Source organism: Pezoporus flaviventris, unplaced genomic scaffold (assembly GCF_033815535.1).
Source record: "Pezoporus flaviventris isolate CSIRO_AGI_PZ_B2104156 unplaced genomic scaffold, CSIRO_AGI_Pfla_v1 ptg000007l, whole genome shotgun sequence".
In the NCBI taxonomy this organism is placed as follows: Eukaryota; Metazoa; Chordata; class Aves; order Psittaciformes; family Psittacidae; genus Pezoporus; species Pezoporus flaviventris.
The window spans coordinates 42,721,065-42,748,753 of NW_026892555.1; the positions used below are offsets into that span (position 1 = coordinate 42,721,065).

A 27,689-nucleotide genomic window follows, 5' to 3' on the forward strand; every position below is an offset into this window, starting at 1 on the left:
ACGGTAGGATCACCCTGTAGCACAAAGGAAAACAAGTTCCTGGCTTCGTGGCTATTGCACACAACAGTAATACACCATTCTTGCTTCAGGTCTGATATGCCTACCAGGTAGGGTCTCACTGACACAGCTTCATTACTAATTTGCTAACCATGCTTGTATTAGAATAACAGTTACTACAAAGGTCCATGAAAAGTAAAACTGCCTTTCGTTAGCAGCCCTTTGTGCTAATAAAATTCATTTATGTTTGTTAATAATAATTCTTCCATTCACTTTCCAAATGCAGTTAAAAATAGTTTAAACTGAAAACAACATAAAGCGTTTTGCACTTCTTGACTGCAGAATATAAAATTTAAACAAAATGTACGTATGAGCAGTTCTTAGCTGCTCATTGGAAGTATGTTTTTTTAATAATGTCTGTTTGATACATTGTGAAATTGGAAAATGCAATTCAAGGACATGCCATGCACAAAAGGAATTTGATGGCAAGAGAGTTGGTAGTTTATGGTTTGCTTCTTTTGAAAGGTAGAAACAAAGAAATGTAAACAGCACTCCAAACCCAGGATGCTCAAACATGTAAAACAAAGAAAAGGGTGCTTTCTATTGCATATTCTAACAGGTTGATGATAATGGCATTTGAAAACTACTAATTCCTCATACAATACAGGTGCCCACACTGTTGCAAACACTTTTGTATGTGCTGTGAGACACTGTAAACTACACAGTCGGAGGCACTCCTGGCTGTGCAGATTAAAGATAAGACAGTTACACAGAGCTTATGCAAAGCTTAAGCAGGTGCCAGCTTCAGTGTAAGAATGAACTTAATGTTCTGAAAAAAAGCAAACAGTTAAAATTACTACTATTTTATTCCAAATTGCATGTCCGTGGCTTGTTCAATATCTAATGAGCTTTCAGCTTTGGTAGTTAGCTGGGTTTACTGGGACTAAAAGTCTTTTTTTGGCATAGATTCTAGTACATGAAAGTAACTTGCTTATTTAGGTAATACAAGGTAGAGATGAATAATATTCACTTTTCACTGTGCATACATTGTCCTTCTGAAATATCCCCTACCTTTCCTAGCATTTCAGCTATTCAGGCTGCAGAAACTGCTTGGGTTAATTTTGTCAAATCTAAGACCTTTCTTGCCATCAAGGGTGGAGAATGGATTCTACAGTACCAACTCTTGGTTAATCTGCAGTCTGTATTTATTTATACATCTAGCTGCTTCAAGGAGTTTAAGAAAAGTTATTCAGTTCCCAGATCTAGCCCTTATGATGTATGTAATTGTCTTCCATGACACACCCAACATCCAGTGTGTGTTTGTATATGTGTATTCATATATAGCAAACATATTTTGTACAAACTAATGTACAATTTCTGTAATCAAGGGACCTGACAAACTGTATTTAAGTAACAAAAACTGTAATTTGAGATGCATACTTTACTGACCCGCACTTCAAACTTGCCCCCAGAATATTTTAATATGAGCAAATTGAATGCATTTGGCAAATTGCTAATGCAAAGGCTGTTTAGTGAAGCCAAACTGCTTAGATACAATCTCCACTGCCCACAACCTTTTTATTTTTAATCATGAAATTTTCAGTACAACTATTTTGTGCCTTTAAATCCCTGAAGGCGGACAGATTTAACAACCAGAAATCCATATCCTATTTCTGTACTAAATCTGAGTTTATTGAAATACTGTATTTAAAACAACACATTGCCATTATTGTCGATGTCCAACAGTATCCACATGAAAGACAGCTTTGATGACTGTAAGAAAGCTCAGAACCTAGTACAAAAGCCCTGTTTCTGGTGGCTGCCTCTTTCCACAAATTTCAACAGCAAGACTGAAGAACTTTTTGCCACTATGTGACAAGTATCTCCAAAAGGTAACACTGAGCCTGATCAGTAAGTAAGGCTGCTGGTCCCTACTTTCCAACTCCAAGGAGGCTAACAGAAAAACAAACAACAACAGAAGAGCATTAGTGAGTAGGCTGTGTTTTGAAAAGCAATTTTCAATCTTTCTGAAGTGCTGGAGATCTGTGTTTATTTATTATTAAGGTTTTCATTCAGCAAGGCACTTACCAAAAATAACCCTACATTCATCCAAGCCTACTCCTGCCCAGACTTCGTCTGAATTTAAAAACAGTGACCACTTAAGCATCTCATTATCGAGTCATCTCGACATATACACTGTACTTCAGGACTCCTTGTATTTCAAAACACTACAGGTTACACAAATACATATTCCCATCTCAGGAGTGGGCAATACCCCCCCCCTTTTCAAAGCAAGGACATAATTCCTCTCATATTTCCAAGTTGACTGGTGAAGTAACTGGCTTCTGCAACACTCACCTGACCATTTTGACTCCATGGGGAGCTTGCTAAAGAATTAAAAAGGGTCCCTAAGCCTGCTGGCACTTGATTTGTGAACACTGCAAACCCATCAGCTATTATCAATTAGCTTACAATGCTCTGATCTATTGCACCCACCCAGAGAGGGTTTGTTTACACTAGCCAAATCAAAAAGGCAGACATACTGGAAAGCCTCTTGTAGAGTCATAAATATTCAAGGATTTGGAGCTTCTCTAAAGAGTTCAATAAGCCAAAAGTCTTTCTGAGTCCCTGTAGTCTCTCACCATCTTTTTTCAATTGTTCCACAAAAGAGGTCACCTCTACAAAACATATGTGGAACAAAGATACCATTTTTTGTGACTCCTTGTAGCACACTGAAAGCAAGCAATTGCATCAGCCAAAAGTGACCATGTAGAGAATTTACAATGTCTTAATATGTAATTTCCTGATTGTAAAATATTCTAGAGACATCTTCAATATCACCTTTAACAATTAGACTGTTGCAAGTGGTACATGGCACTATAATAAAATTAATCCTGCAAATCAAGAATAGTTCTTTGTCACAGAAACCAAGGCTTTATCATTCTTGTGTAGTGAGATTTATTTTCCAGGCCGTAGCTGTCTCTGACAGTGCAGAAGAACAGATGTAAGAAGGATTACAGTTCTAACTGCTGAGAACAGGGTGAGTGACCACTTTCTACATCACTTATGGCCTCCAGTGAGAGATTTTCAGTAAAACTTTCTAGGCAGTTGATTTTCCCATGCCTCTACTTAGCCAAGCTCTTAGCCAAACTATCTGAAACATCTAGGATGTTCCTAATCTAGGAACATCTTTGGAAATAAGAAAGCTTTTGGGGCCCGCTCCTTTCATAGTTTTCAAAACATTGGTCACCCCCCTTCTTATGAGCCATTGAAAAATACCCCAAACCACAGCTGAGAAGTTGACTACAGTTCTCTGGCTCTTCAGAATCCGTACCAAAAAAAGTTATTCCATATTGTCTTGCAGCAGAGGCCTTCACATGAAGTAGGATGATTCAATAAGGAGAGGCTTCCCAGAAATCAGTTATCCCTTTTTTGACTGGTATTAAAAAAAGTAAACAAATAAAAATCAAATGCCAGACTCACATGCACAATTCCTTACAGAAGAGAGTAATGAAGTCAAAAGGAAGACTCTGCAGGAGCCCACGAGGTAAAGGAAGAGCTTCCCCTTCAGTTCTGAAGGTTCTGACTTGCCTGAGCAGAGATCTTGCATACAAAAGTAAGCTCCATGGTTAAACAAACCAAAGGCATCAAAATTACTTACTTCTGATGGGGAACAACTGTACCCTGCTAAACCACTCCAATCAGTAATGTACATTACACATTAAATTGGAGAATTCTGTTATTTTAAGGAAAAAGGTGGGTTTTTTTTTCCTGTTAATACCAAACATCTGGCCCCATGAAAGCATCCACACTTTATAAAAAAAGAAAGATGCTTTAACTTTCAGTAAGTGCAAAATAACTTGCACATGTACATTGCCAGTGATTACTATTGCAGCCATTATATGCTTCAGTTATAATCTCCTAATCCAACAAGAAATTCACTAGCAAGGAAAACTTAATCCAATAGTTAAAATCAGCATAAGAACAGGAGGGTCAAAAGGCTAGTCTGCTGCTGTTACACCCTCATGCTACTCGTGGACATGTGTAAGAAAGAACAGACCCAATTTTAGAGTAAAAGCCTGCTTTATTTGTGCCAGCTCCTTCCTCCCTTGGCAATTTCCTTTATTTTCAGGACCTCAGTTGGCCTCATGTGACAACCGGGTTTCATTTTACTGCACATAGTACCAGGACATTCTGTAATTTCTCCCCTTTTGATAACAGAGGTTAATTTTAGCAGCTCAGATCTGTATGTGGTCTGCATACAAGTAGATATATGATAATTAAACAGAATTTCCCAAGATTTTATTTTACTATCAAACTAAAAATGGCCACTCAAATATTAAAAACAACAAACAAAAAACAGCTGTTCTTCACAACTACAAGCTCTTGCAACATGACAGATTTAGAACTAGGGATAACATTATATAACTTAAGATATCTGTTTCCTGCACTGAAACTTGGACTGTTGTTTGTTTTTTTTTCCCTGATGGAAATAGAATCTTAGTAGAAAAAGCAAACAATCTAAAACACCTTTATGGAAGGTTTACTTGTAGATGAGAAGAGCTGAATGCATCCATGCATTTTGAGTTTTCTTCTTTCTTCTTTATAAATTCTGAAGGAACTCAGTTACTTGTTTAACCTCTGTAACAAACATTGAGACTCTCACTACTTTTCATTACTCCCTTCTTTCACAAGGGAACTTTGAAAGACTTGGAAATAGTGCAGTTTAACATTTCACCCTGCAGCATTTACATGAATTCCAAATTTAAAAAGAACTTCCTGAAAACTTCTATTTGCAGTGTATATGCTCTCCCATCAGGTGTGCAAATCCCTTGCATTATTTTCCCATGCAGAGTTGACTCAAGCTGAGACACTGAATCTTCATAGTGGAATAAAAAGAATACCTAAACCCAACAGCTCTTGACCTGATCACCAAGGCAACTCACCTTAGGACCAAATACCACTAGCAGCACTTCTTTATCAACTCTCTTAGTAGCTTATGGGTGTAGTAAAATGCCATTTATCTGTCAGCATCCCTGGGAAAATTATACCACTCCTACTCCATCCATCACCAATTTTGTTTAAATAAGGGTGGTGAGACAAGATGCCATGTAAAACCAATGTTTAAGGTGAAGATGTCCAGAAGCAGAGATACGGCTGTGAATCCAAGAGATGATACTTCCCGACTACATGACAAACTGGCACCTCCTACAGCACTGCCCTGCAGGTTACTTCAGAACCTGCCTGGGATGACCAACAGCCCTGAAGGACAAACACCACCATACAAACTACCTGCTCTCCCCTGTGGACTGTGGCAGAAAGAACAATCGTTATTTACAACAATTTTGGGAACAAATACTAACATTACAGGGGTTACATGAACACAGATGAGAGTTTGGCAAATGCGCATAGAACAGTCCAGTTCATAGGCATGGTGGGGGAGCAATTGCTTCTGTCATGCCTTTCTTGTCTGCAAATGCTGATCACTTTCCAAAACTCCACTTAACTCCTAAAGAAGAGGACTGCAACATGCACCTTCAAATTTTGCACATCACCAGCAACACTGTATATTGTGCATGTTCTTTTGGGGACCTAGACAGGTTTCTCATTTTTTTCCATTCAAAGTTGTTGAATCTACACTCCATTTTCTAACACTAGGATAAGCGGAATTTATTTTAATCATCCACAATCAGCCTACTTCTGAAGTTTTCTCTTGGCTTGGTTACATCTTGATTTCTGTAGTGTTTGATAAACCCTTCCCCAGACTGGTCTTCAATCCACAGCACTGAAAATCTGAGCTTTCCTATTGAAGATGCAGCACATCATATCAATGAAAATGTTCTCCATCAACAGTAAAAGGAAGGATGGCAGAGACACACACAAAATTAATGCCCTGAACAGGAAGAGTGAAAAGATGACTATTACCTGGACAAACACCTAGATAAACAAAACTCATAACTGAAGAATTTCCTGCCTGCTTCCCTGTTCCCAAAGGAACCCAAGGTAGAACCACAGGATGGAAGAATGAAAAATCCTTCAAGCTCTGCTCCTCTGGCCACTCCCAACAGATAACATTCTATATCATTGTGGTTGGCTTGGGTTGGTTGGTTTGGTTTTAGAGCCATTTATTCTCTTACACACTTGTTTCATAGTATCTTTGCTGTAAAATATATTTTTGCACTAACATTGTTGATAGTACAGGTCACCAAGTGAACCTGGTAGCTGCAGTTTCAAATCACGTTTAAGATACAGAACTGCTAACTAACCCTGGAATGTTACTGCAGGAGCCAAAAGTTTTTATGGCTTCAGAAGACTACTGGGCAAACTCATGAAAAGACAAACCCACTGAGTGTAGGAAACAGCTCCTAAGTGGTAACCTGCTGAAAGCTGGAAGTGCATCTGGCCAAAATATTGCTATACACTTGTCCTGTTCTTATTACTTTCACACATACTTGCTTTTGGCCACAAACAGGCATTTCTGGAGGTTACAGCTTTGGTCTGACATAGTACAGTAGTGTCATATTTTTGAAGTAACAAGAAATAGAGTTTGAATGCACGAGCAAAACACTTCTAAGTGTAGAGATCCTCAGTAATCAGGACCTCCAGATCTGTTCCCTCAGGCAGCATTTTGAAATAAGCAAGAACATTTTTAGAGAAAAATAGAGTCTGGCTATTTCACCAAAGTGAAGATTCATTTTTAAGTAATTGATTGATTGATTACTGCACATAGAATCACCTGTGAAAAAAAGTAAGAAGGAATCACGTTGAAAATATTTGTAGTTGTAGTCTCTGTAATTTGAGGCATACCTTCATATATACCATTTATGTTCAAGCAACTTTCATTAACTCAGTATAGGAAGTGACCACTTCTGCACTGTGATTAGCTAGAGAAATAGTGAATAATGAATGTGGATTTGTACACAGGAGTTCAAAAGCTTTCACCACAGATTTAAAATCTGAACTGAGTTCTTTCTCACCCTGTTTGCTTGTTTACAAATAAATGTCATTTGTTCAGTTTTTGGAGTCTGCATCTCTAAAATGCTTCCCCTGGAAATGCATTCCTACTGTTCTATAAGTATTCTTTTATTTACAATTAAGAAAAAATAAGAATGCCTTAAGGCAGACAGTGCATTTACCTCAGCAGCTTCCTCTTCTTCACAGACTCGGTGAGGGCTCGGGGGGCTTTGCCCGCCTGCTTTCTGGGGGTGCTAAGAAGGGCCTCTGCAGACCTCAGCCACTCGCTGGCCGGCCGTGCTGTAATATCCCCGGTGTCCACTCCTGCCCTCGACTGTAAGCTCTTAGTGGATCCTGGAGTAGTGGTCACCAGGCCAGTCCCTCCTTCTCCCACGCTGTCATTATCGGATGAATACTCAGAAATTTCTGTCAAAGCTGTCTAAACAAATAAAAATATAAAGCTATTTAAACAGAATGCTACTGAGACAGTACAGGCTTTTGTAGGCAGTTATTTATGTTCCTTGGCAATCCATAAATTGAAGGCTAATTTATTAATATAGCTTGGACAATTTCATTGTAAATGCACATTACTCTTTCATAAGTCAACATGAACTCCTGAATAATAAGGACTATCTCTTGGGGGACAACTGGAATGAGTAAGATCTGTTTTTTCAAACAACAGAATTTATCAGGACAGTAAGCCAATGCTTATCTCTATCAGAAGTTTCCAGCAAGTGTTAGGATTAAAGCAAGTTTTCAGGAAAGCAGAAAGAGTGACTAGAAGGAAAGCTGAGAGAAAGGGAGCTTTCACATCAGGATTCAAGTAGGAAGGCTGCCTTCCACAGTCTGAATGCAGGGAAGAAATATATGCCTCTCTTGAGAGCTCGTAGCTGGCAGAAAGTATGTAATCTTTGGTTAAAACAAGATTTTGCCCACTAAAGCTGGCCTTCACTTATGTCCAGTAGGCCTACAGATTCCCAGGAAGGTTTCAGAAGTTGAACATAAGCTATCAGGCTACATCCAGGTAGCTCCAGAGAGGACTGATCACTGCTCAGCAGCCAGGGCTGGAGTTGACTCATAAAACCTCGGTGGAGCTCTTTCTCCTATATACTCAAAGGACACACTGAACTCATCCCACTGAAGGAGGCATGAGAGCAGAGGATAAGGCCCCAAGTGTGCAAAGAGACATGGAAGGCTGAGGGGAGGGCTGGTAAGGAAAATTCACCGGTTCTGGCTCAGCTTGTTCTACTGGTCCTATCTGGCTCCTGCACAGCAACGTCAAGGCAGCTGCATTGGCACCCTAAGGTGAGCTCTGCACAGTTGTTATGTACATTATGCCCTCTTGACATCATATTTCTTAAAGTACCAAGTATTAAGTAAAAACACTTGGAAAGCAGCGTTTTGCCTAGTACAGAACAAAATGATCTAAAACTCTGAAATAGCCAGAAGACTAAGAAACATGAGCTGGGCTCAGTCCTTCTGGAGCTAGCTGGGGGAAAAAACAAGCCAAAACAACAAACCACACTCTGTGCAAGTTCTGGTGGGGTGAGCATAGTACTAGTCCCATCACTGGGACCACCAGAACTAACCCAGCTCAAGGAGGTTTGCACAAAACTGTCCTGTAGAAAAGTTAAATAATTCAGCCTGATCCTTGTAAGAACCAAAACCCAGAGCAAAACATTAGGTTCACATTACCAACGGGGAAATGGAAAAACCCAAAGACTACTGCCCCAGTCCTGAAAAAAGAATTAGTCTATTCCTCTGGTCTAATGCAATAAGCAGCTCCCCACACAGGTTATCTAACAACTAGCTCAGATAAAGACTTTAAAGATAAAAGAGGAAAGGGAAGGAAATCACTGCATTCAATAACGCTGTTGTATGTTCTTAATTAGTGTAATAATCTGAAACCAGCATTTCTCTGCTGTGCACAAAAATGAGTTCAGCCCTCACCAGTTCTTTAATACATTCTTCACATAAATGAAGACAAGGCACTGTGCTCATGTTCTGAGAGCTTACCTAAGTATTCTGGAAATTGGAAGGACCTTTTAAAGTTATCCAGAGAAGGAGAATAGCTAAAAGAATGTAATTAATATCAGCCTTTTTTAAACACAACACAGTCAACATTCGTCCCTTGGCAACAATATTTCTCTGAAAACAAACTCCTTCCACATTGGAAAAGAGCCAGGAATAAAGGTTTCAAACAGCATGAAAGCAGTAAGCAAGCACTTAATTCTTAAAACACCATTCCGACGCACTCTTGTGCTTTAGGAATGCTTTAATTTTGCTCGAATTGCCACAATACCTACTGCACCTAAAAAAAGGATATAAACCTGAGTTCTCTGAGCAACTAAAAAGTATATGCCAAACCCTGGGGATGTGCTGCGAGCTATATGCATGTTTTAATCCTACTGGCAGTTGTAAGAGTTAAGAAGCTAAGTAAAGATTGTCTAATAAATCATTTAATTCGTCTGCTAATAGTTATTAGGGTATACTTGTTTAGACTTAACTTCCCCAAGGTAACCATACTTTGGGGGTTTTGTTTTTGGGTTGTTTGCTTGTGAGAGATTTTTGGAGGGGGGGGTGGTAGCTTTTTTTCTTCGTGCTTTTTTTTTCTTAATGGGTCAGTTGGAAACTTGTCTTAAAAGAGGAAGCCATAAAAACAGAGAAGAAAAGCAAAGAACAAAACCTCAGCCTTCCAACTCTGTGCATTATTGAACTGTAGCCACCATCAAGAATACAGTCTTAAGAGAAAAGTATTTTCAAAACATACACACATGATTTTTCAAGTACCCAGTCAATGAACTGGTGTGTCTACCGTTATGGTGGTGGACAGCTGGCAACAAACAATCAATTAATTTCTTAGGTTCACTTTAAACCAATCATTGATAAATAGTGAAGAAATTGTTTAACAATTATCAGTATCATGAAGCTGAACTTTCCAGAGGTCATTTGGCTTTTTTAAATACGATCTCAAGTAATATCACTGAGAGGCTCTGAAAAGCAGCACTGCTAAGCACAGAGAAGTGTCAAATTAAAAGCAGTTGACTGCTCTGCTTATTATTTTTAAAAAATAGTTAATTTTGGTTATGGTGGCTGAAGGTACAATGTTCCCCACTACACACAGGCTCAGTTTCCCCACCCCAATCCCTTCCTCCAGTGCCTGAGCCCAATTTAATTATCCCCATCCCAGGGTTTACCATGACTGTCTCCCATATATCCCAATCACTCCAAATACTTGGTAGTAGACTGTTCACTGAGATTTACCTATCATTTCCAATGGTGGCCTTGCCACAACACTCTTTTGTGTCATGCTAACCACTTTTCCACATCCAAGAGCTGAGTGGAAAAAAAATGCAGGGGCTGACCTCAATCTCTCTCTCACTAAAATGACAAACATGGCTCACTTTGTTAACTTTCAGAATAAATCGATTTGCTCTGTGACAAGTTTCATTTGAAGGGTTCTAAATGCTCTCCTTTTATGGCGCTTTCTTTTAAGGGAAAATGAATGTAATATAAATGCACAGAATACTGCTATTGCTTCTGATAAGCTCTGGTGACAGAAAACAAAGTCAGTGAGTACTGTAGCAGAGCATCCAGGACCTTGTCTTTTAAAAACAAGTGCATTTAAACCAAAATGCATCAAAAGATAGTTCTTAAGATTAATTAATTTATAATGTGGTTTTGACAGCATTCACTAGTACTAGCTAATGTAAAGGATGGTACAAACATAAAAATAGAAACCAGACTGAGAAGCAGGGACTATTCTCTGCCCCTCTCCCCAGTACCCCCACCCCCCCAGCTAAACAGTTAAGATTGCTAAAGAATATATTATTACTTGTATCAATCTGAATTCATTTAAAAGAAAAAAAAAACACACAAAAATTATCACATTAATGGTAAAATCCTGGCCCAAATTTTTCAAAGAAAAACCCCTTGACTTCAGTGAAATGAAGATAGCATTCATAAGCATGCAGATTTTGCATGCAGGCAGCACACAAGATACCTTTCTGTTACTTCTGCAACCAAGTACTCCTTCACGCTCAGAAGGTTTGCTTCAGCTGCCTGTTGCTTTGCCTTGAACACTCTGGGAAGTCTTCGGGAGTACCTTTGCAATCTGCATAGCACTTACCTCTAAAAGGTCTAAAAAAAATTACCTTTTTGCTTCAATAATGATGGAAGCAAGAAATACCTGTATGTGATCACTTTAATAATATTGATATTTCTTATCAATAAATTAGCAGTAAGGTAATGAGAAGTGTTAAATTCCCATTTGAAGCTTCCAGCTTCAGCACAGAAAGCAGAACTATACAACACTTCCTGTACAAAAAGGAAGCTAATATATCAATTCTATTGAATAATAGATCAGTATTTTTAAGGAAAGGCTTTCTCATACAGTGATTGCTAATGAGAGGCAAGGAGACGAGCAGCTGGGAGTTTCACATCCCCCTTGGCTCTCCTCCCAAGTTATATCACACAGTGTAACCCTTCTTTCTTAGAAATACATCAGTATATACACCCTACTTTTGTACTGGTTAAACATTTTCACTTGTTCGGTCATCGTACATTCAGAAAATGTTGTAAATCTTTCCCAGTTGGTATGCAGACACTTTGCAGATACAATGCTCAAAAAAAGGCTCACAGATATTCAGAACAAGTTCATCAGCTGAAACTAAGATGCTTCAGTATGCTGCAGTATGGCCAAATCTCATCTTACTGTCAAAAAATGGCTATGAAGTTCTACATAGACACTGAAAAAACATTTTGCAGTCGCAGGTCACTTAGTTTGTCGTTTCCTTCCCTAAACCCACTAATTTTTCTCCCTCTTATTACATTACTATAGTTTAGCTCAAACAGCAGAACTAATAGCGTCTCTCACATGGCACCCTTAAGGAACCAGGCTTTCTTGAGGTCACAAAGCCAACTAATGTCAGAAATGGAAATAAAGTGGAGAATTTCAGACTTTGATCAATGTACATACAGAGGGAAATTAATCTTACGGTATTTCCATTCCTGTTTGTTTTTTCATGTATCTTTGCTTCTAACTCTGTAACTGTTTTTTGTTATCTCCTGCCTGTTCTCTCATGGACTCTTTTGCTCTTTTTGGATTCCCTTCCTTTTTATCAGAATTAATTTGCATTCCACCTAACTGGTCCCTCATGACAGCTCTCAAGATGGGTGGAAGCTGGCTGGTATTAACAAACACACAGAGTCAATTTAATATGACTATCCTACCACCTCTCCTTTTACACAGTCTTCCTCTCTGATAAGCAATGTTACATTTGCACTGTTGTGCATGTGAAGGGATTCAAACGCAGCACAGTTCTACCCCAGAGAGTTAGTTACAGGCTACAAGGAGATTTTTATTTGTTGCATGGTACTTTCCAAAAAAAACTGAGCAAGCAGAAAAGCCGCTGGATTTGCTACAACAAATATTCACAAGTATAAATCACCAGTGCAGTATGTCAAAGGCCCAGGCTATGCTTATGAATGCTTGAAGCTAACTCCAGCAGAAGCTGGCTTGCAGGATTAAAAGGAGTAGGGTAAAGGTAAAAAACAGACGTTTCCCCTTAATTAATCGACGCAAAATTAATTGAAGCATTGTGCACACAGTACAGGATATTATTCAGCTCTATAAAGATAATTAAAGATATAAAGCATTTGAAGCCCACAGTTCTCTTCAAAGCTTTGTGTTTTCTGAAGCTTTAACTGAAACACTGAAGTCTATGCCGAACATTTTCCCTAGTATCTTGAGAAACAGTTTGGTCCTTGGTAAACTAGCTACTTTCACTCTAGGGCGATAAAATTCAGATTACCTCCACACAAGAAGCTCAATGTTAAGCGCAGAGCTAGGCGTGTGCCACTCTGTGGGTGACACCAAACTTTCTTCTCACGGAATAACCACAGGAACAGCATGCAAATCGTACAAGATTAGGTAGTGCTGCGTGGGCAGAGATAACCGTATGACAAACAAGAACAACAATGAAAGACGTAAATCACCAACAAGGTATTTTTGGACTTGCAAGCCCAAACTGACACAGCAGATTAACTGAAATTTTGTATCTGGAACAACCAGCCAGCCTTATTACAGAGACGGCATGTATTTAACATGGATCTCAGATAATGCCTGGCTGTTTCGCTAAGTATAGCATTCCTCCACAGCACATGCGCTCAGACCATCTGGTCTGTCCTAAATACTTATCAGTGGCATTGGTTCAGCACACTAGGTATCGACATGTCCTGCTTCACACACATTATGTGGCTGCCATTACAGGAAACAGAGCCATACACTCTTTGAGGGCATGAGAACAGCCACCTCAAGCATTTCTTTAGGAACCTACCACTGAGCTGACAAACTGTTTGCTTATTTCTCCCTGCTCAGCCACCTCTAAACTTCAGCAACATCTCCCTTCACATGGATGTGGCCATGAATTTTTGCTGTCTCCTAGATGCTACCGCCCCTAGACTGCAATGCAGTAGTTATTAGCACACAAAATCATTTATGCCAAGTAGCAAAGAAGAATGCTGTATCTACTTGAATATGAAGAAGTGTAGGCAGCAACACTGTAATTATTCAAAGCAGAATCTGGTCACAGACTGCACCCTCATCTCCTCTTAATGGTGCTTTGAGACCTTTAAACAAGTGGTGAGGAATTCTCTTCTATGACTAATTAAAAAGGATTCACTGCCTCCAGCAGCGCAGTACTTCCTATCTTAAAGGAAATTGATTCCTGATTATTTCTGGAGGAAGGAGGCCAGCTACTGCACCTTAGGAACCGCTGCTTACACTGCTGGACTTTCCTTTGGAGAACTCCTAGGGAAGTCTTACACATGTCTAACCCCATTTATTCTGCAAGTTCGGTCAAAAATTATAGCTGCATCAGCTACTGTCTTAAAAGCATGAGTCAATTCCAAGGAAAAATACAAATAACTGTCAGCAAAAGAACAGGCTGAGAAAGTTGGGGCTAGCAGCCTTCCAGTATCTGAAGGGGGCTACAGGGATGTAAGGCGACTGCAGCAATAGGACGAGGAGAAATGGGTTTAAAATTAAACAGGGGAAGTTCAGGTTAGATATAAGGAAGAAGTTCTTTACTGTGAGGGTGGTGAGGCACTGGAACAGGCTGCCCAAGGAAGCTGTGAATGCTCCATCCCTGGCAGTGTTCAAGGCCAGGTTGGACAGAGCCTTGGGTGGCATGGTTTAGTGTGAGGTGTCCCTGCCCATGGCAGGGGGTTGGAACTAGATGATTTTAAGGTCCTTTCCAACCCTAACTAATCTATGATTCTATGACAAGTAAATGGGACCGTTTCAAAGATGCTTTCACGGACTGAAGGAGCTCAAAAGGCTTTGATTGGATGTAACTCTGCAGAAATTAATGGAGCGATACAGCTGCTGTCAAGTCCAACTGCCAGCTACCCTCTGACACTAGACTTTCTGCATCATTTCTGAAACCAAGAAAAGGCGTGGAGGACAACATGGACAGAATACTCCCTTCTCAACTTCCACACTCTTTGAAGTTTAAGTACAGTAGGCAAGCCCACAAAATGCTGTTTTATATCACACATGAAATAACAATTAACAAAATAAGTAACCTGTATCATCACTTATCAGCTCCCATATCTTCTGTGGATGACACTGCCTTGAAGTGGAAAATGAAGTGACGATGAGGAGTACATACAGTATGTTTGGCTATGTATTCTTTTTTGTGGAGGGAGAGGTACATGTTTTTCTTTGGTTTGAGCTCTCTCACACATAATCCTGTACTCATACACCATTGGCACACAGTATCCTGCACACAACACTAATCATTTTAGAAAACAAGGATGGAAAAAATAGCATGAAAATAAGATTTTTCACATACACACAAAAAGAAAAACTTTGGGAGAGGAGTGAGTTAAATGACAACAAACCAGACTTTTTACACACTTTATGAAAAGATGGTTATTCTACCAACTTTCATTTTTTTCTTTTTTAAGCCAGGTAAAGAATACACAAGTGGTAAGGAAGATGAAATCAAAGCCATAACTCATAATCCTGAAGCAGAAACCTCAGCTTCTACAAGGCAAACAGGTTTAGCAGGCTATACCTCTGGAGGTATATCCACAAGGTGTTCCAGCCTGCCTCTCCCAGAACAGGTTGTTCTAAGGCATGGTTCAGCCAACCGAAACAGGTGAGGCTGTCTTCTCAGCGAAAGTGCGTTTTTATACAAAATAAGTCAGTAAGGCAAGAAGCACTCTGTTTACTTCTAAGGATACTTTTAGATGTAGAATTAAACAGGGAGGCTGAATAAACAAAATGTCTGTGTGCTGGGCACATGGGCAGAAAACTATAGTAGGGGACTGTGAGCTATTAAGGTACAAAATGAGCATAAAGCAGTTTACCGAACAGCAGTGAAGGGATACTGATTTGTACTGAAGGGAACGTTTGAAAAACCCTGCTGCAGTTTTCCCGCAATCTGTAGCATTTGTGCTGTGCTGCAACTGCACCTCTTAAAAGCATCATTTTAGTAGCTTAATGAAGCTTTATCCTTATGAGGTCAACCTCTCACTTCCTAATATTCTGCATTAACACCAATGTTGCCATCAGTCTGTGATGGGAGTAACAGTCAGCTTTTAGTAGAACCAGCAATGCTGAAAAATATCAATACAAACAGCTTATAAATGGGGTGGTTTTTCTCTTCATCTAATCTTTTTTTTTTTTTTTTCCATCATACAAGAACATTTTCAGTTTCTCCCAGGAAGAAAGACAATTGGGACCAATTTAAACATACTGTTAACCAACACTACACTCATGTGAACTACCATAACCTTTGCTCTCCTTAAAAACTAGGAGGGGAGGGGGGAGACGCCATTTCACGTGTTGCATCTTGCAAACTATTCAGGGACAGAACCAGGTCTCCTCTCATGCAACTGCGTATTATCCCACGCAGTTGAGCTCTCATCTTGATAAGGATCCTCCAGATGACAGAGACCCAGGTTTTCAAATATAAATGCCTGACTCTGATAGGGCATGCAGATAATTAACACCATTTTGCACAGAAGCCTCAATGTTATGCACTGAAGTTTGAGCACACAAGAAAACTGTAGTCAGCTTATAATACCATTCAAACAGGGTTTAGTTCTTGACACAGAAATAGTCACTTTCATGTTTCCAAGGAGCTGATGTTATCACATGGTTTGATAACCTACTTTCAGATTTTTTTGTTTATAGTTGTTCACTCAGTTTCATTTATTAAAGTTAGTGGATTCAGGCCACGAAACCTCAGTTTTATTGTCTCTATTTTAGGTGATGCTATGGTAATCATCCAGGTTAAAACTTGGATGTAACAAGAGGACTCAACTGAAAGGCATGATTAAAAGCCAAATTATTATTTATGAGCTAAATCCTAAAGCACCTAGACTAAACACCTGCAGGATTCAGTAGGAACTGTTAAGGGAGGAAATACATTTCCATCCTCAAGAAACTCTTTTGTTTTGTTCCAAGCCTTCAGAGAGAACAAATACTTGTAATGAGAGGTAATATTTTTAACTAGACAAACAGATGTAACTGTGGGAAAACAGACAAGCTTTCAGCGCTAAGCCCTTCTATAGGTCCCAGAAGTCTGTCAAATTTCTTTTACTCCAAAGAGATCATTCAGTCTAAATAAATTAAATCTTTCCTTACAAGATTATTTCTCTCTTGTATCTTTAGCCTACACAGTTATGAATAACGATCCTACAAGTTTCTTTAAAAAAAAAATTCTTTATGAAAAAGAGCCCATGAGAAAAATACCTCTACCAATGACACAGGAACAATCAAAGACTTTAAAACATCTTTCATATTGCCTGTTCTCTTTCAAAAAGTAGGTGACAACTGCAAGCAGGTTATTTTTTAGATGAAAGGAAGCAATTCCAGAATAACTAACTGAGAGATTGCACCCAGACACACAGTGAAGAACAAATTATGCACACTGGCTTCTCATCTCTGGCTGATCTGCCTGCAGTTTCCTGTGAAACCCCTTAGAAAAGCACTATCAAAAAACGAAAAAAAGAGAGAGGCAACACAAGTGGCACAGTGTTGTATAACACACAAATGCAATAGAGGCATCATTTCTGCAGTAATGCTCAGCACCTAGTGGAATATCATTTTCTCTTCATATTTTCCACAGAGGTCTATATTCATCTTGAAATTCAGACCCTGCTTCCAGCTCCAGCAGTGCCGGTGTTCACAGCTACAGTGCTGGCAGCTTCAAGAGACACCAGGCTGCTGGGCAGCACAGCACATTACATTCATTTTCTTCTACTCCCACTCACTCCACATTCTTCTCACTTGACTGTTCTCCCCTTTGCCCCATTTATTGCTTCGCAGCGCCTGTAGTACTGCCCCCAAAGCCTAAAATAGTCACTTCATTTCTTCCCTCTTAATTTCCAATTTTTTCTGACCCTTTCCCTCCTCTCCAGAAGTCCTTCCACCGCTTACCTTTTCTAGACCATTTTTTTTTTCTACATTTTTGCACCATTAAAACCATCTTAAACAGCAAACATTTCAGGGCAGGAAATGTCTTACCACGTCTGAAATACTGTGTTAGTGGTGACAGCATAAGTACGCATACAAAAGCACCACCTTCACCTAAACTCATTTTTAATAATGATGAGGGTGCCTATATGCAGCCTGAAGACATAGAAGACCCATTTAATTGCTTTTCTGAGTAAAGCAAAGAACACCAAACAAGAAAACTAGTTAAAAAAACCAAACACAAACCCCCACAAACGAAACAAAAACAAAACAAAAACAACAAAAAAAATAAAACAAACAACCCCCCCCAAAAAAACAACAAACCACCAAAACACATAAAATGTACTCTGCTAAAATTAATTGTTTGGAGAAAGAACAAAGAAAAGGAGCCCAATACTAAGTTTACAGATTTTCTTTTAGATCATGTGCCTAAACTTTGGAGGAGCAGAAGGAAAATAAAGTAACCATCAGCTGGGTAAGGCACTGTAACTGAAAATTGTAATGCTGTTATAAATACACATTTTATAGAGAGATTCAGAGGTGCTAACTGCTGCAATACTGTCTTAAGTTTGACACATTTAGTTACACTGATTGTTCACAGTCCATCAAAGATTTCAAAGTGAAGACCAATTAAAACTCCTTTGAGATCTCGATTACAATAAAAGCACGTATGTGCTGCAATAAATGTGCGTTACATGACATACAGTGACATGATTGCCGTAATGTGGGTATAGCATACTTTACAGGACACATGGAGACAATCACGTATTTAAAACTTTTATTAGTAAATAAGCATACCACATAAACATACCAGGAAAAACACACTTGAAATGTCCCAGTAAGAGGGTAATCAAATACAGTCCTTACACAATTAAACTCAATGGACTGCAAGTCTTTAAAGAACTGGCTAGCAACTGGCATGGAGAAGTTGCAAAGGAAAAAGCCTTGAAATACAAACATCAGTAATTTGTACTAAGCAGTTCCTTATAAGGATTATAAAGCTTGCATAAAGTAGGAAGATTAAAAAGTATTAAGATAATGCTTCTCAATTACAGGCAAAGAGAAGAAGAATCTTGGTGTTTGTCTGCATACCTTAACACACTTTTAAAAGCAATAGTTGATTGGTTTCCACAGCAATCACCAATACTTTTTGGCTTCATGCCTCTATTATCTCAAACCAGATCAAGAGATTGTGATGGCTCAATTTCATTTTCATTCTTAAATCAATGCTTGCTTTATTTCGGGGGGGGGGGGGGGAGGAGGGAATCACAAAGAAATTTGCCTCCCTATTAAGTTAGCACATGTCAATGTGTATTTATACGTGTCATAGAAAAAGCAGTCTCTGCAAGATTCAATGATGTATGTGTCCCTTTCTATTTTATTAAAATAGAAGAGTAGCTCAAACCTGACAAGAGTATGCTAAAATAATAGAAGTTTATTCAGCTTCTAGGAGGAGCATTTAAAAATAAAATGTGCCTTTCAAGATCCTATTAAACATTCTCTGCTTGTTTTCCTCTCCCCAAATACTCATGTGGTATTTGTCCTCTGCAGCTAGCAGGATTTTTAGAGCAATGTAGATCTTTTATTTCTTGAACCTTAAGTGACTTACTGACATTCTGATCAACAAACTTATATGCTGTGCATGAAGTGACTAAAAATACTGTGCAAGCTGCAATTTCCTGAAATATGCGGGGCCACAAACCTGGGCCTAAAATTTGTTGTAAAAGTAAATGCAAGAAAAAAAAATCCTTATTAAACAGCAGTTAACTCTCAAACAGCAGCATCTGGAGGTCTTGCTGTTGCAGCTGTGCTCACAGCACTGAGAAGCTTGGGTAGGGGGAGAGGGAAAAGCCAATTTGAGAGAAGGACAGTAACAGCAGCTTTGAAGAAAGAGCTCAAGTGGTTCTGGGCACCTGGCTACACCATTTTGAGGAAGTGTCTGATACAGGCAGCTTTATTGCCTAAATGCAGAAGTGCAAATGCTGGCATCCACTGTATTTTGTGCTCTTTTTACTGGAGACTATTTTAATCCGGTTTTATTTTTTATCTTAGTGGTTAGACAGCAATGTAGCACACATTCATATTATTTCAGTGGCAATGAATGGTCCCGGAATCTAGTATATCTACCTAAAACACTGCAACGTTTTCTATTCCCCACTTCAAATCACCAGAGATACTTGTGTCTACAGTAATGTAACTGGATGATCTGCATTCCCCAGCTTGCAATGACAGTAATTTCATTTTGGTCAGAAAGATGGGCAAGACATTACAGCAGAGTTGTTAAAATAACTAAACAATTAGTCTTATAAAAATCTAAAGAGTTTCACATGCTTCAAGGGTCATTTTTCAGGGTACAGTATAGGGCAGAACTGCAGTGGAGCAAGATCTTGCTCTCTACTTGCCAAAAATCCGATCAGTTTATCTATATGGCTGTTCTAATGATTTAAATTCCAACTCCTACAGTATTTTCTATTCAGAATGGCAAATACCATGGGTTTTTCTGGAGTTAGCAACTTATTAAAAGCAAACTACAAACTAATTATATCTTTAAAATAAAGCAAAATATTCAGTCACTTATGAAAATTTAGATTAACAACAAATGCAGCTGTGTCATATAATGGTACAAGATGATTTAGTCTAGGCATAAAGAGGAATATAGGATTCAGCCAAGAATTTGAATATTCTTGTAAAAAAGATTGTTTTGCTCAGTTTTAAACTCCCCTGTCAAATTAATGTAAAAATACACTCACAAGTAAACCCTGCTTTCCAAAATGCTGACTCAAGATTTCCACTGGAGCTCTTGCAATTCAGAGCATTAATATAACACATACCAAGACTTCAGGATAAAGATCCTTTTGACGTGTTTATTGACATCTACTACAGCCAAATTTATACTTGGAAATCTCAGACATTTTAAATGCATTTTCCCCCAAAATTGCCAAAAGCAAACGGATTCTGTTATTTACTAATCACTTAGGAAGGAGGAAGGGCTGAGTTTCTAAATCAAAAGCTGATCCAGAAAATTTCTCTCAATTTGCAGGAGTACCATCAAGCAAGTGATTTTTTCTTCCCTCCACCCCTCTTCCATTTTATTATTAACAAAAGTCCTGGAAAACTGCATCACTACAGCCAAACAGAAGTATTATTATTCCTGGAATGCTCTTATAGAAGGAATGCAAAGCCTACCCTATGCAAAAGAGAAAAAGAACACAATTACATTTAGACTACCCGATGAGACAACCACTTCTTAAGGAAAAAATTCTTAAGAAATTGAAAGTTCAATTTAACAAGTTACCTGCGCTCTCAAACACTGCAGTGAAACACACACGTGTGTACACATGCACCACAGCACATCCTAAGCACAGGCATTTACATTTATTTGCTCATATTTAAACAAACCTGTCATTTTCCATTTAGGAAATGTCACATACTTTTCTCCCTAGTTTTAGGTTTATCTTTCTGTATTTTTATATACCTAATGTTAACCTGTTAGCATGTCCTGCCTGAACTATGAGGACTCTGACTATAAGGTGTTCCTAAATTCACCCTGCTTTTTGCAGAATAGCAACTTCAGTTAACTTCACCAACTTCCTCTGTATAAGGCTGTAATAATTCAACATAATTTTTACTAAAGAGAAAAGGAAGAACAGTGTATGTAGAAAGCAGATGCATGAACATCCACTCCTCTGTGCCTCAAAATCGAACTCCGTATTACCCCACAACACACTATACATACATATGCACCCTAAAAATTGGTTTTAAATATAGAAAAATATATGCAGGAATTTCATGGCAGGTAATTTAACATTTGGACATACACAAAAACAGGGAGCAAAAGCAGCAATGTTTCCTTATACTCAAAATCTCAAAACTTAAGGCCAATATCCCAAGAGGGTTTTACAGTTTCAAGTGATGCTACACTGATAATCTAGGAATTTGACAACATCAATCCATTGCCTTATTCATGTCCTGAACAGCAAGTATGGAACTCCAGGAAAAAGAGGCAGATCAAAAAAGCCCTTCTATTTCATTCAACAACTTTCAAAAGCACAGTATAAGGAGAGGTCCCGGAAAGGACTGCGTTTTACAGAAAGCGACACTGCTGGATTTATGTGCCTGGGTTTTCCAGATATTATAATATTGCCACATATCGTGGCCAAGACTGTGAAGGCTGGGTGCACAAATGTGGTCTCTCTGTTGATACAACCATAGCAGAAGGAAGCACAGATGATGTCTAAATTAGTTTGACAGACAATATATAAAACCATGTTGGTGGAAGCAGAGGAACGCTATTAGCTGTGGATGGCAACCACCAACAAAAGAGTTTGCTCGTGACTCATGAAGTAAAAAATTGAGCCAGAAGACTTCTAGGTAGAGAGCACAATCCAGAACTTACACACACAAAGAAAAAGCTCTTGGGAGAAAGCTGGGGAATTCCCTGTTTCAGGTACAGAATAGGAAACCATAGCAGTAATAGAAACCCAAGGATCTACTTCAGAAAGCACACGATGGTTACCAAGTACTGCCTGAACACACGAACCTTCTCAATAAAAGATGCTGTAGTGGTGTAAGCACAGGACTGGTTCAGAAAGCCTGACATTTAAGACTGGCTCTACAATCAGCTCCTGTGGTTTGGGGACACACTGTTTAAGACAACATTTTCATAAGACTCCCACCTCTATCTGGCACCTTGACTCTAAAGCTTATTTTGCACAGGTGCTAGACACCAACTCCCACATGAAAGCTCTGCGCACCACTAAGGCTTAATGTCCAGAGGTAAGCGAAGCAGAACTGCAAGGCATGTCCATTTGAATTTAGCATAAGCAGGCATTCAAATCTAAAAGACTCTTGAAAGTCTTTAAGTCTCTTCAAAACAGGAGACTATTGAGCACTTCTAACTTCAGGGAGACTTCAAAAGAGACTATGCGTGTAAATACATAAGGTTATCTTCAGCTACAAAAGCTAAGACTCAGACTCCGTGGCATTTAGACATAAAAGTCCAAGAGGTCAGTCACAAAAATCTTTCACTCTTGTCCACAAAGCCTCCTGACAAACCCAGCTTTTCCAATATCTAGTATTTCAAGAGCTTCTTAAAGTACTTCTTCTCGACATACCTAGTTGCAATGCAGCTCTGCAGTCTCGCAGTTTATGTCACTTTTAAGCCTGTGAGTACAAAGTTGGTGCTTTTGTACCTAAGCCTTTTTAGGGGCTTGATTCAGTAGGTGTGGTGCTCTGCAGAGATTTTCACTCGCAGCAAGCTGTATGCATTGCTTGCATTACAAAGCACATCCACAACAGTAAACACATAAATCTTCTGTAACACTCCAGACATTTCAGCCCAAGCAGCAAGAAACCCAAATTCTGGCAAGAGAATCTTTAGCTTAAGAGAGTTTAAATTCCTCCCTCTCAGGAAAGCGCTCAACTGACCAAACTAAGCAATGAGGAGGTAATTTCTATCCCGGCTTTGAAAGCTGGGCCACTATGGAAAAAAACCCCACAAGATTCAAAGGGTCTTCAAGAGCTCCAGTCCCTGGCTCCACATCAAACAGGCATTAGATAAAATGCAGGAACAACAGGGAGCTTAAGCGTTCCTTGGTCAGAAAGACAGTAGCTAGGAATCCTGGTATTTAGCACTTAAGCTCTTCTGTTCATTGTATACAGAACACAGGCATCTAAATCTGAGTTTAATGGCTACTTTGCAGGCCAGGACTTAGATTCGTGCAGGTCTGGCATGATGATCGGCTGCACTGCGGAGATCAGCCCATTTCTGTATCTGCCTCCAAATATGCTGCAGCATTTTTTGGAAATCCACACAGCTCCCAAAAGGCAAATCTCCCAAAGTCTATGCTGATTACAGCAAATATGTGACAATTCAGTCCCCTTTAGCTGCCTAACCAGATTTCAGTTACTGCAGTTTGCAGTTTTACAATCACACTGCACGACCAAGTACAATTGATTCAGATTTTCATTGGTTAGTTAGATGAGCTCCTACCCACTTCTATACTTTTGCAGTTCAGGCAGTGCAGAAATTTAAGCCGTGAAGACAACACTAGATTTTTGCAATATATTCAGGACCTCAAAAAATGAATTTCAAATACATCAAAGTGGCCAGATAAGTTCACACTCAATAGGAAGTTGTTTCTCGAAAGGAAATTGCAAATTTCAGTCAAAGAGGAAGATGGAGAGTTAGAATTTACTAACTGTTCCAAAAACTTCAGAAAGCCGGAAGGGTTTGTGACGGTTGCGTGAAGAAACTGCATGCAACCCCATAAACAAGTTCGGACTGTGTAAATAGCTTAAGAACATGTCTCCAATTAAAAAAAAAAACAACCCCCCCACCCCCCCCCCCCCAAAAAAAAAAAACCAAAAAATCTCCCATCAAGTTGCACATATTTCTGACATGACATAACAAATTATCTTTGCAGTTGTCACATTTGGACCTGTTTAGGTCCAAATTTTAGGTCCTATTTAAATAGGTCACATTAGGACCTATTTATTTACCCGCTGGACAGCTAGATACCGGCACTTAAAACTAGATAATACAAAGACATTTATATTATGTACCTTCTCAGTTATGGAATATGTAACAAACATATTTAAAACCAGAACACTTGCTACATTTTGTTGAAGTTTTCGGTATTACTCAAAGCTTCCTAGCACTCAAATATCTAGTATTCACTGAAGATCAGGGATTATTTTAATGCACATTCAGCCAGCAGCAAAGCAACTGGTATGATTTAGCCAATTAATCTGTTTCGCTTAACCTATGTTTCTGTCCATTGTCCAAATTGTGGGCTCCTGACCACAAGCACAGAAGAGGCCATTGGACAGACAGATATTTGGTCTATCCTATATAGCTGTTCTTACACCAGAAAACGTTCCTCTGCAGCTGGGGAAGAGGTGCATGCTTGTAGGGTCATTTAATACAAAAGTTAGATAAAAAAAAAAAGGTACCAAGACCTTTCTCTAGTACCAGGCCAGCAAAAAAGTCTTACTTTACCTTTCATGCCCCAAACACCCACTGTAAGCTGTACAGTATCGGTCTACAGTATTGGCAGAACCCTTCCAATTACTTTGCTACCCTACCTGAATGTAACTGGGAAGATGCCAGTTCACAGACAGAGCTTTTGCAGTAATACCATGATAATGTGGGCTTGGCATGGTTACATCATACACATTATCTTGGCAGTCGGGCAGCAGCAGCTCCACCAACTGAGCTCAAGGCCAAGCCATCAACAGTTGTGCTGAATGCAGTTGTCTGCACATTTTTACAAAGGCTTTCCCATTTATGATGTTTGTTTTAATTTGCTGCCCTTGGTGCTACTAACATCCCTATACAATGTTTGTATACCCAGTAAGTTGTAAGAAAACATGCAGTAACAGGCAACAAACTTGTTACCATCATTTAGCAAACTTGATGCTCAAAACTTTTCACTCCTAATCAAGTAAAATACACCATGCATAATTAAGCCTGAAATCTGTCAGACACATCTGTCTTGGAACCACAGATTGGCTCACTTCTGAACTCTGGGCCTTTCAGTGTGAGATCAGTTCCTACAGCAGAACCCAACTCTCTAAACCTCTCAAACAGTATTCTCAGCCATTTTCAGTTCTGCTTCCAACAACCTTTAGCCTTTTAGCCCCAAACTAGTCTACATTAGTTTTAGAGATGACAACAAATACGAACAGAATGTGCCACTTTGTGAAATCCATGCATCTGGCTTTATTTGACAGAATTGTCATTCTGGTGGTATCCCTTCTTCACTATGTGACATCTGCCCCTTCCTTTCCTCCTCTATTCATCCTCTTTGCACAAGATATAAAATAAATACATCAGGCAAAACATGAAACAGATTAGAAGTAAATGTTGAAAGTAAGTGCATTTCAACTAGAGCAAAAGTAGCTGCTAGCATAATTAAGGTCTGCAAGAAACAGCACTCACTAGGCTTTATTACAATTATAGGATTAACACTGGGGGTGGAATGTGTAAATTACAAAACTGATGTTAGTTGTAGCAGTACATTTTTCTTATTTTGGGGAATACTGAATCCCAATATGACCAAAATTAGAGACAAGCATTTAGCTGCATAAAATAGGAGAGACAGTACCTGATCTGGGTCTTTAAGGAGCTGTGAGGACATGTTCACCTAGTTTACTAACTGGAGGAAGAGAGGCTTTCTGGAGGCCATGCCTCTAAACTGTGCATTGAACAAGTTGCTTTCAAGACCCACCAGCCTCTCAAAAGCTTCAGTGGCCCAGATGGACTAAAAGCTGCTCCTCACATCTTCAGAACCACATCCACCTTCAAACACAACACAACAATAGAGGAAATCTACTCATGTTGGCAAAATGATGATCAGAGATAGTAAGAAGAGACACAATAGTGTCCTTGCGGATTTACAGGCAGAAAAAGGAGTTTATATAAACGCCTCTTTCTTCCCTGCCTTCACCACCACCCCCAAAAGTAAATCATGCAGCCGTGTACACTCCTGCATAGTGGCTTTAATATGCTGAGTGATTAAAGGTGAGGATGATGACTACAGGACATACTATGCACCTTTAGAGGGTTTTCAGTTCAACACTTAGGGGGCCAAATGGGGCTACTGTGTATCTAAAATATTTTACTCTGATTAAAGGTGTAATTATACAGTTAGTCATAATAGCTGCCATACTTTAAAAGAAACCCACCTCTCCTTCAGGGGAAGGGAAGGAAATTATGCTACTTTATTCATCCAAACACACTCTCAGTTAAATTCAAATACAGCATGTGGACTAGATAAATACAGTGACACACAGCCACAAACACTTAGTAATCCAAGATAGAACAAGGAGATGAATGTCTTAACCTATAATCTTCGCAAAGGGAAACTAAATCTTATGATTAAGAGTTCTGTCATATCTGTGCAGGTATCAGTGGAGGCTGTATGTTTTCTTCTCAAGTGCCATAAGAAATTCATGCTAGTTTTAGGGCCTGAAAGACACTTGCAAACACAGGGTCTGACACAGAGCTTAAGCGATTTTCTTGTTTATATAGTTAGCACATAACTTCAATGGATATCCACATATGTGTTGTAGAAAGGAGAAGGCTAGTGCTAAGAATCTTATTCAGCATAAACAAGCCAAAAGTCTTTTCCTTCTCACTGTATTTTCAACCCTGTAACAGATTTGCTGCACTGTTACCTTCATCAGTCCAGGCCCACAGGAATACTGATTTTTGTCCAGGAGGGGTTTCCCTGGCTCAGGTCACTTTTCACAGAAGAGTAGCTGATCTCAAATAGCCACTGCTATTAATATATAAGAAAAGATGGGGGAGCTAAATTCTGCATTTAGAATATACCTTTTAAAATAAACAATTCTGGTTACACAGGAGAGTGAAAAAGAAATGCACAACAGAGAAGCTTCAGTTTTTCACCATTTTTTTAACTGACATTCAAAGTTCATAGTTAACACCACTAAAAGCCATTTAGAGAACCTGCCCCAGAAAATGATGCCTTGACACCCTTTACAGGGTTCAGTTTGCTGAGGAGACAAACTCAGACAGAACACAGACCTAGTTCACTTGAAGGAAGGGAGGCAGGGCCTACACAGCATCTTGATTCACAGCAGTCCCAGCTCCCAAACCAAATGACAGAAGCAGGTTGGGTAAAATGCATATCACATTTCAAGAGAAAAAGAAAGGGAAAGGGTATGAGGTACAAGAGGAGAAAACGGTCCTACTGCCAATAATTTCCAGTTATACGCATGGAATTTGTATACTCTCCTTCTGGAATAAAATATTTAGAGCCCTTGGTATGCATTCAACAGCTCTGAACAAATCCATTGAGTTTTACTGCTTAACCTTTATCCTCTCCCCCGTTTTATTTTTTTTAGCATTGACATTAAAATTTTTGAATATTCTATAATTCAACAACGGAATATACATTACCCACACTAATCCCTTGACACAGGAGAAGGCTGACCAGAACCCAGCTGAGGCACCACATTCCACATAATTTCTTAAATAACAGAATTATAAATCATCTTTATACGTGCATAGTTTTTAATCCCCATCCTCTGCCCAACATAGCTCAGTGGTCAAGTCCCAAGAACAACTTTGAGTCCTATCATCTGTGGTTTTTTCCAAGCATTTTCTCAAGTGATCCTGTAGCTCCATCACTGCAACTCCCCTAAGCTAGACTTCTGTATCATTTTACAAAGCAATCTGTTATTCTTTAAGCTTTAACACACTTGATAATAGAGGGAAAAGAAC

The 27,689-nt window shown here is 39.1% G+C and overlaps 1 protein-coding gene across 2 annotated transcripts in view; it reads right to left on the reverse strand.

The window, feature by feature from the left end:
* The window catches only part of SPIDR (scaffold protein involved in DNA repair), a 204,213-nt gene that overhangs the window by 145,812 nt on the left and 30,712 nt on the right, over window positions 1-27,689 (reverse strand). For both annotated transcript variants that reach the window (XM_061448525.1, XM_061448526.1), the window contains one exon: window positions 7,134-7,390. In XM_061448525.1, the coding sequence (XP_061304509.1) occupies window positions 7,134-7,390 (257 nt within the window). The remainder of the gene's footprint in view (window positions 1-7,133; window positions 7,391-27,689) is intronic.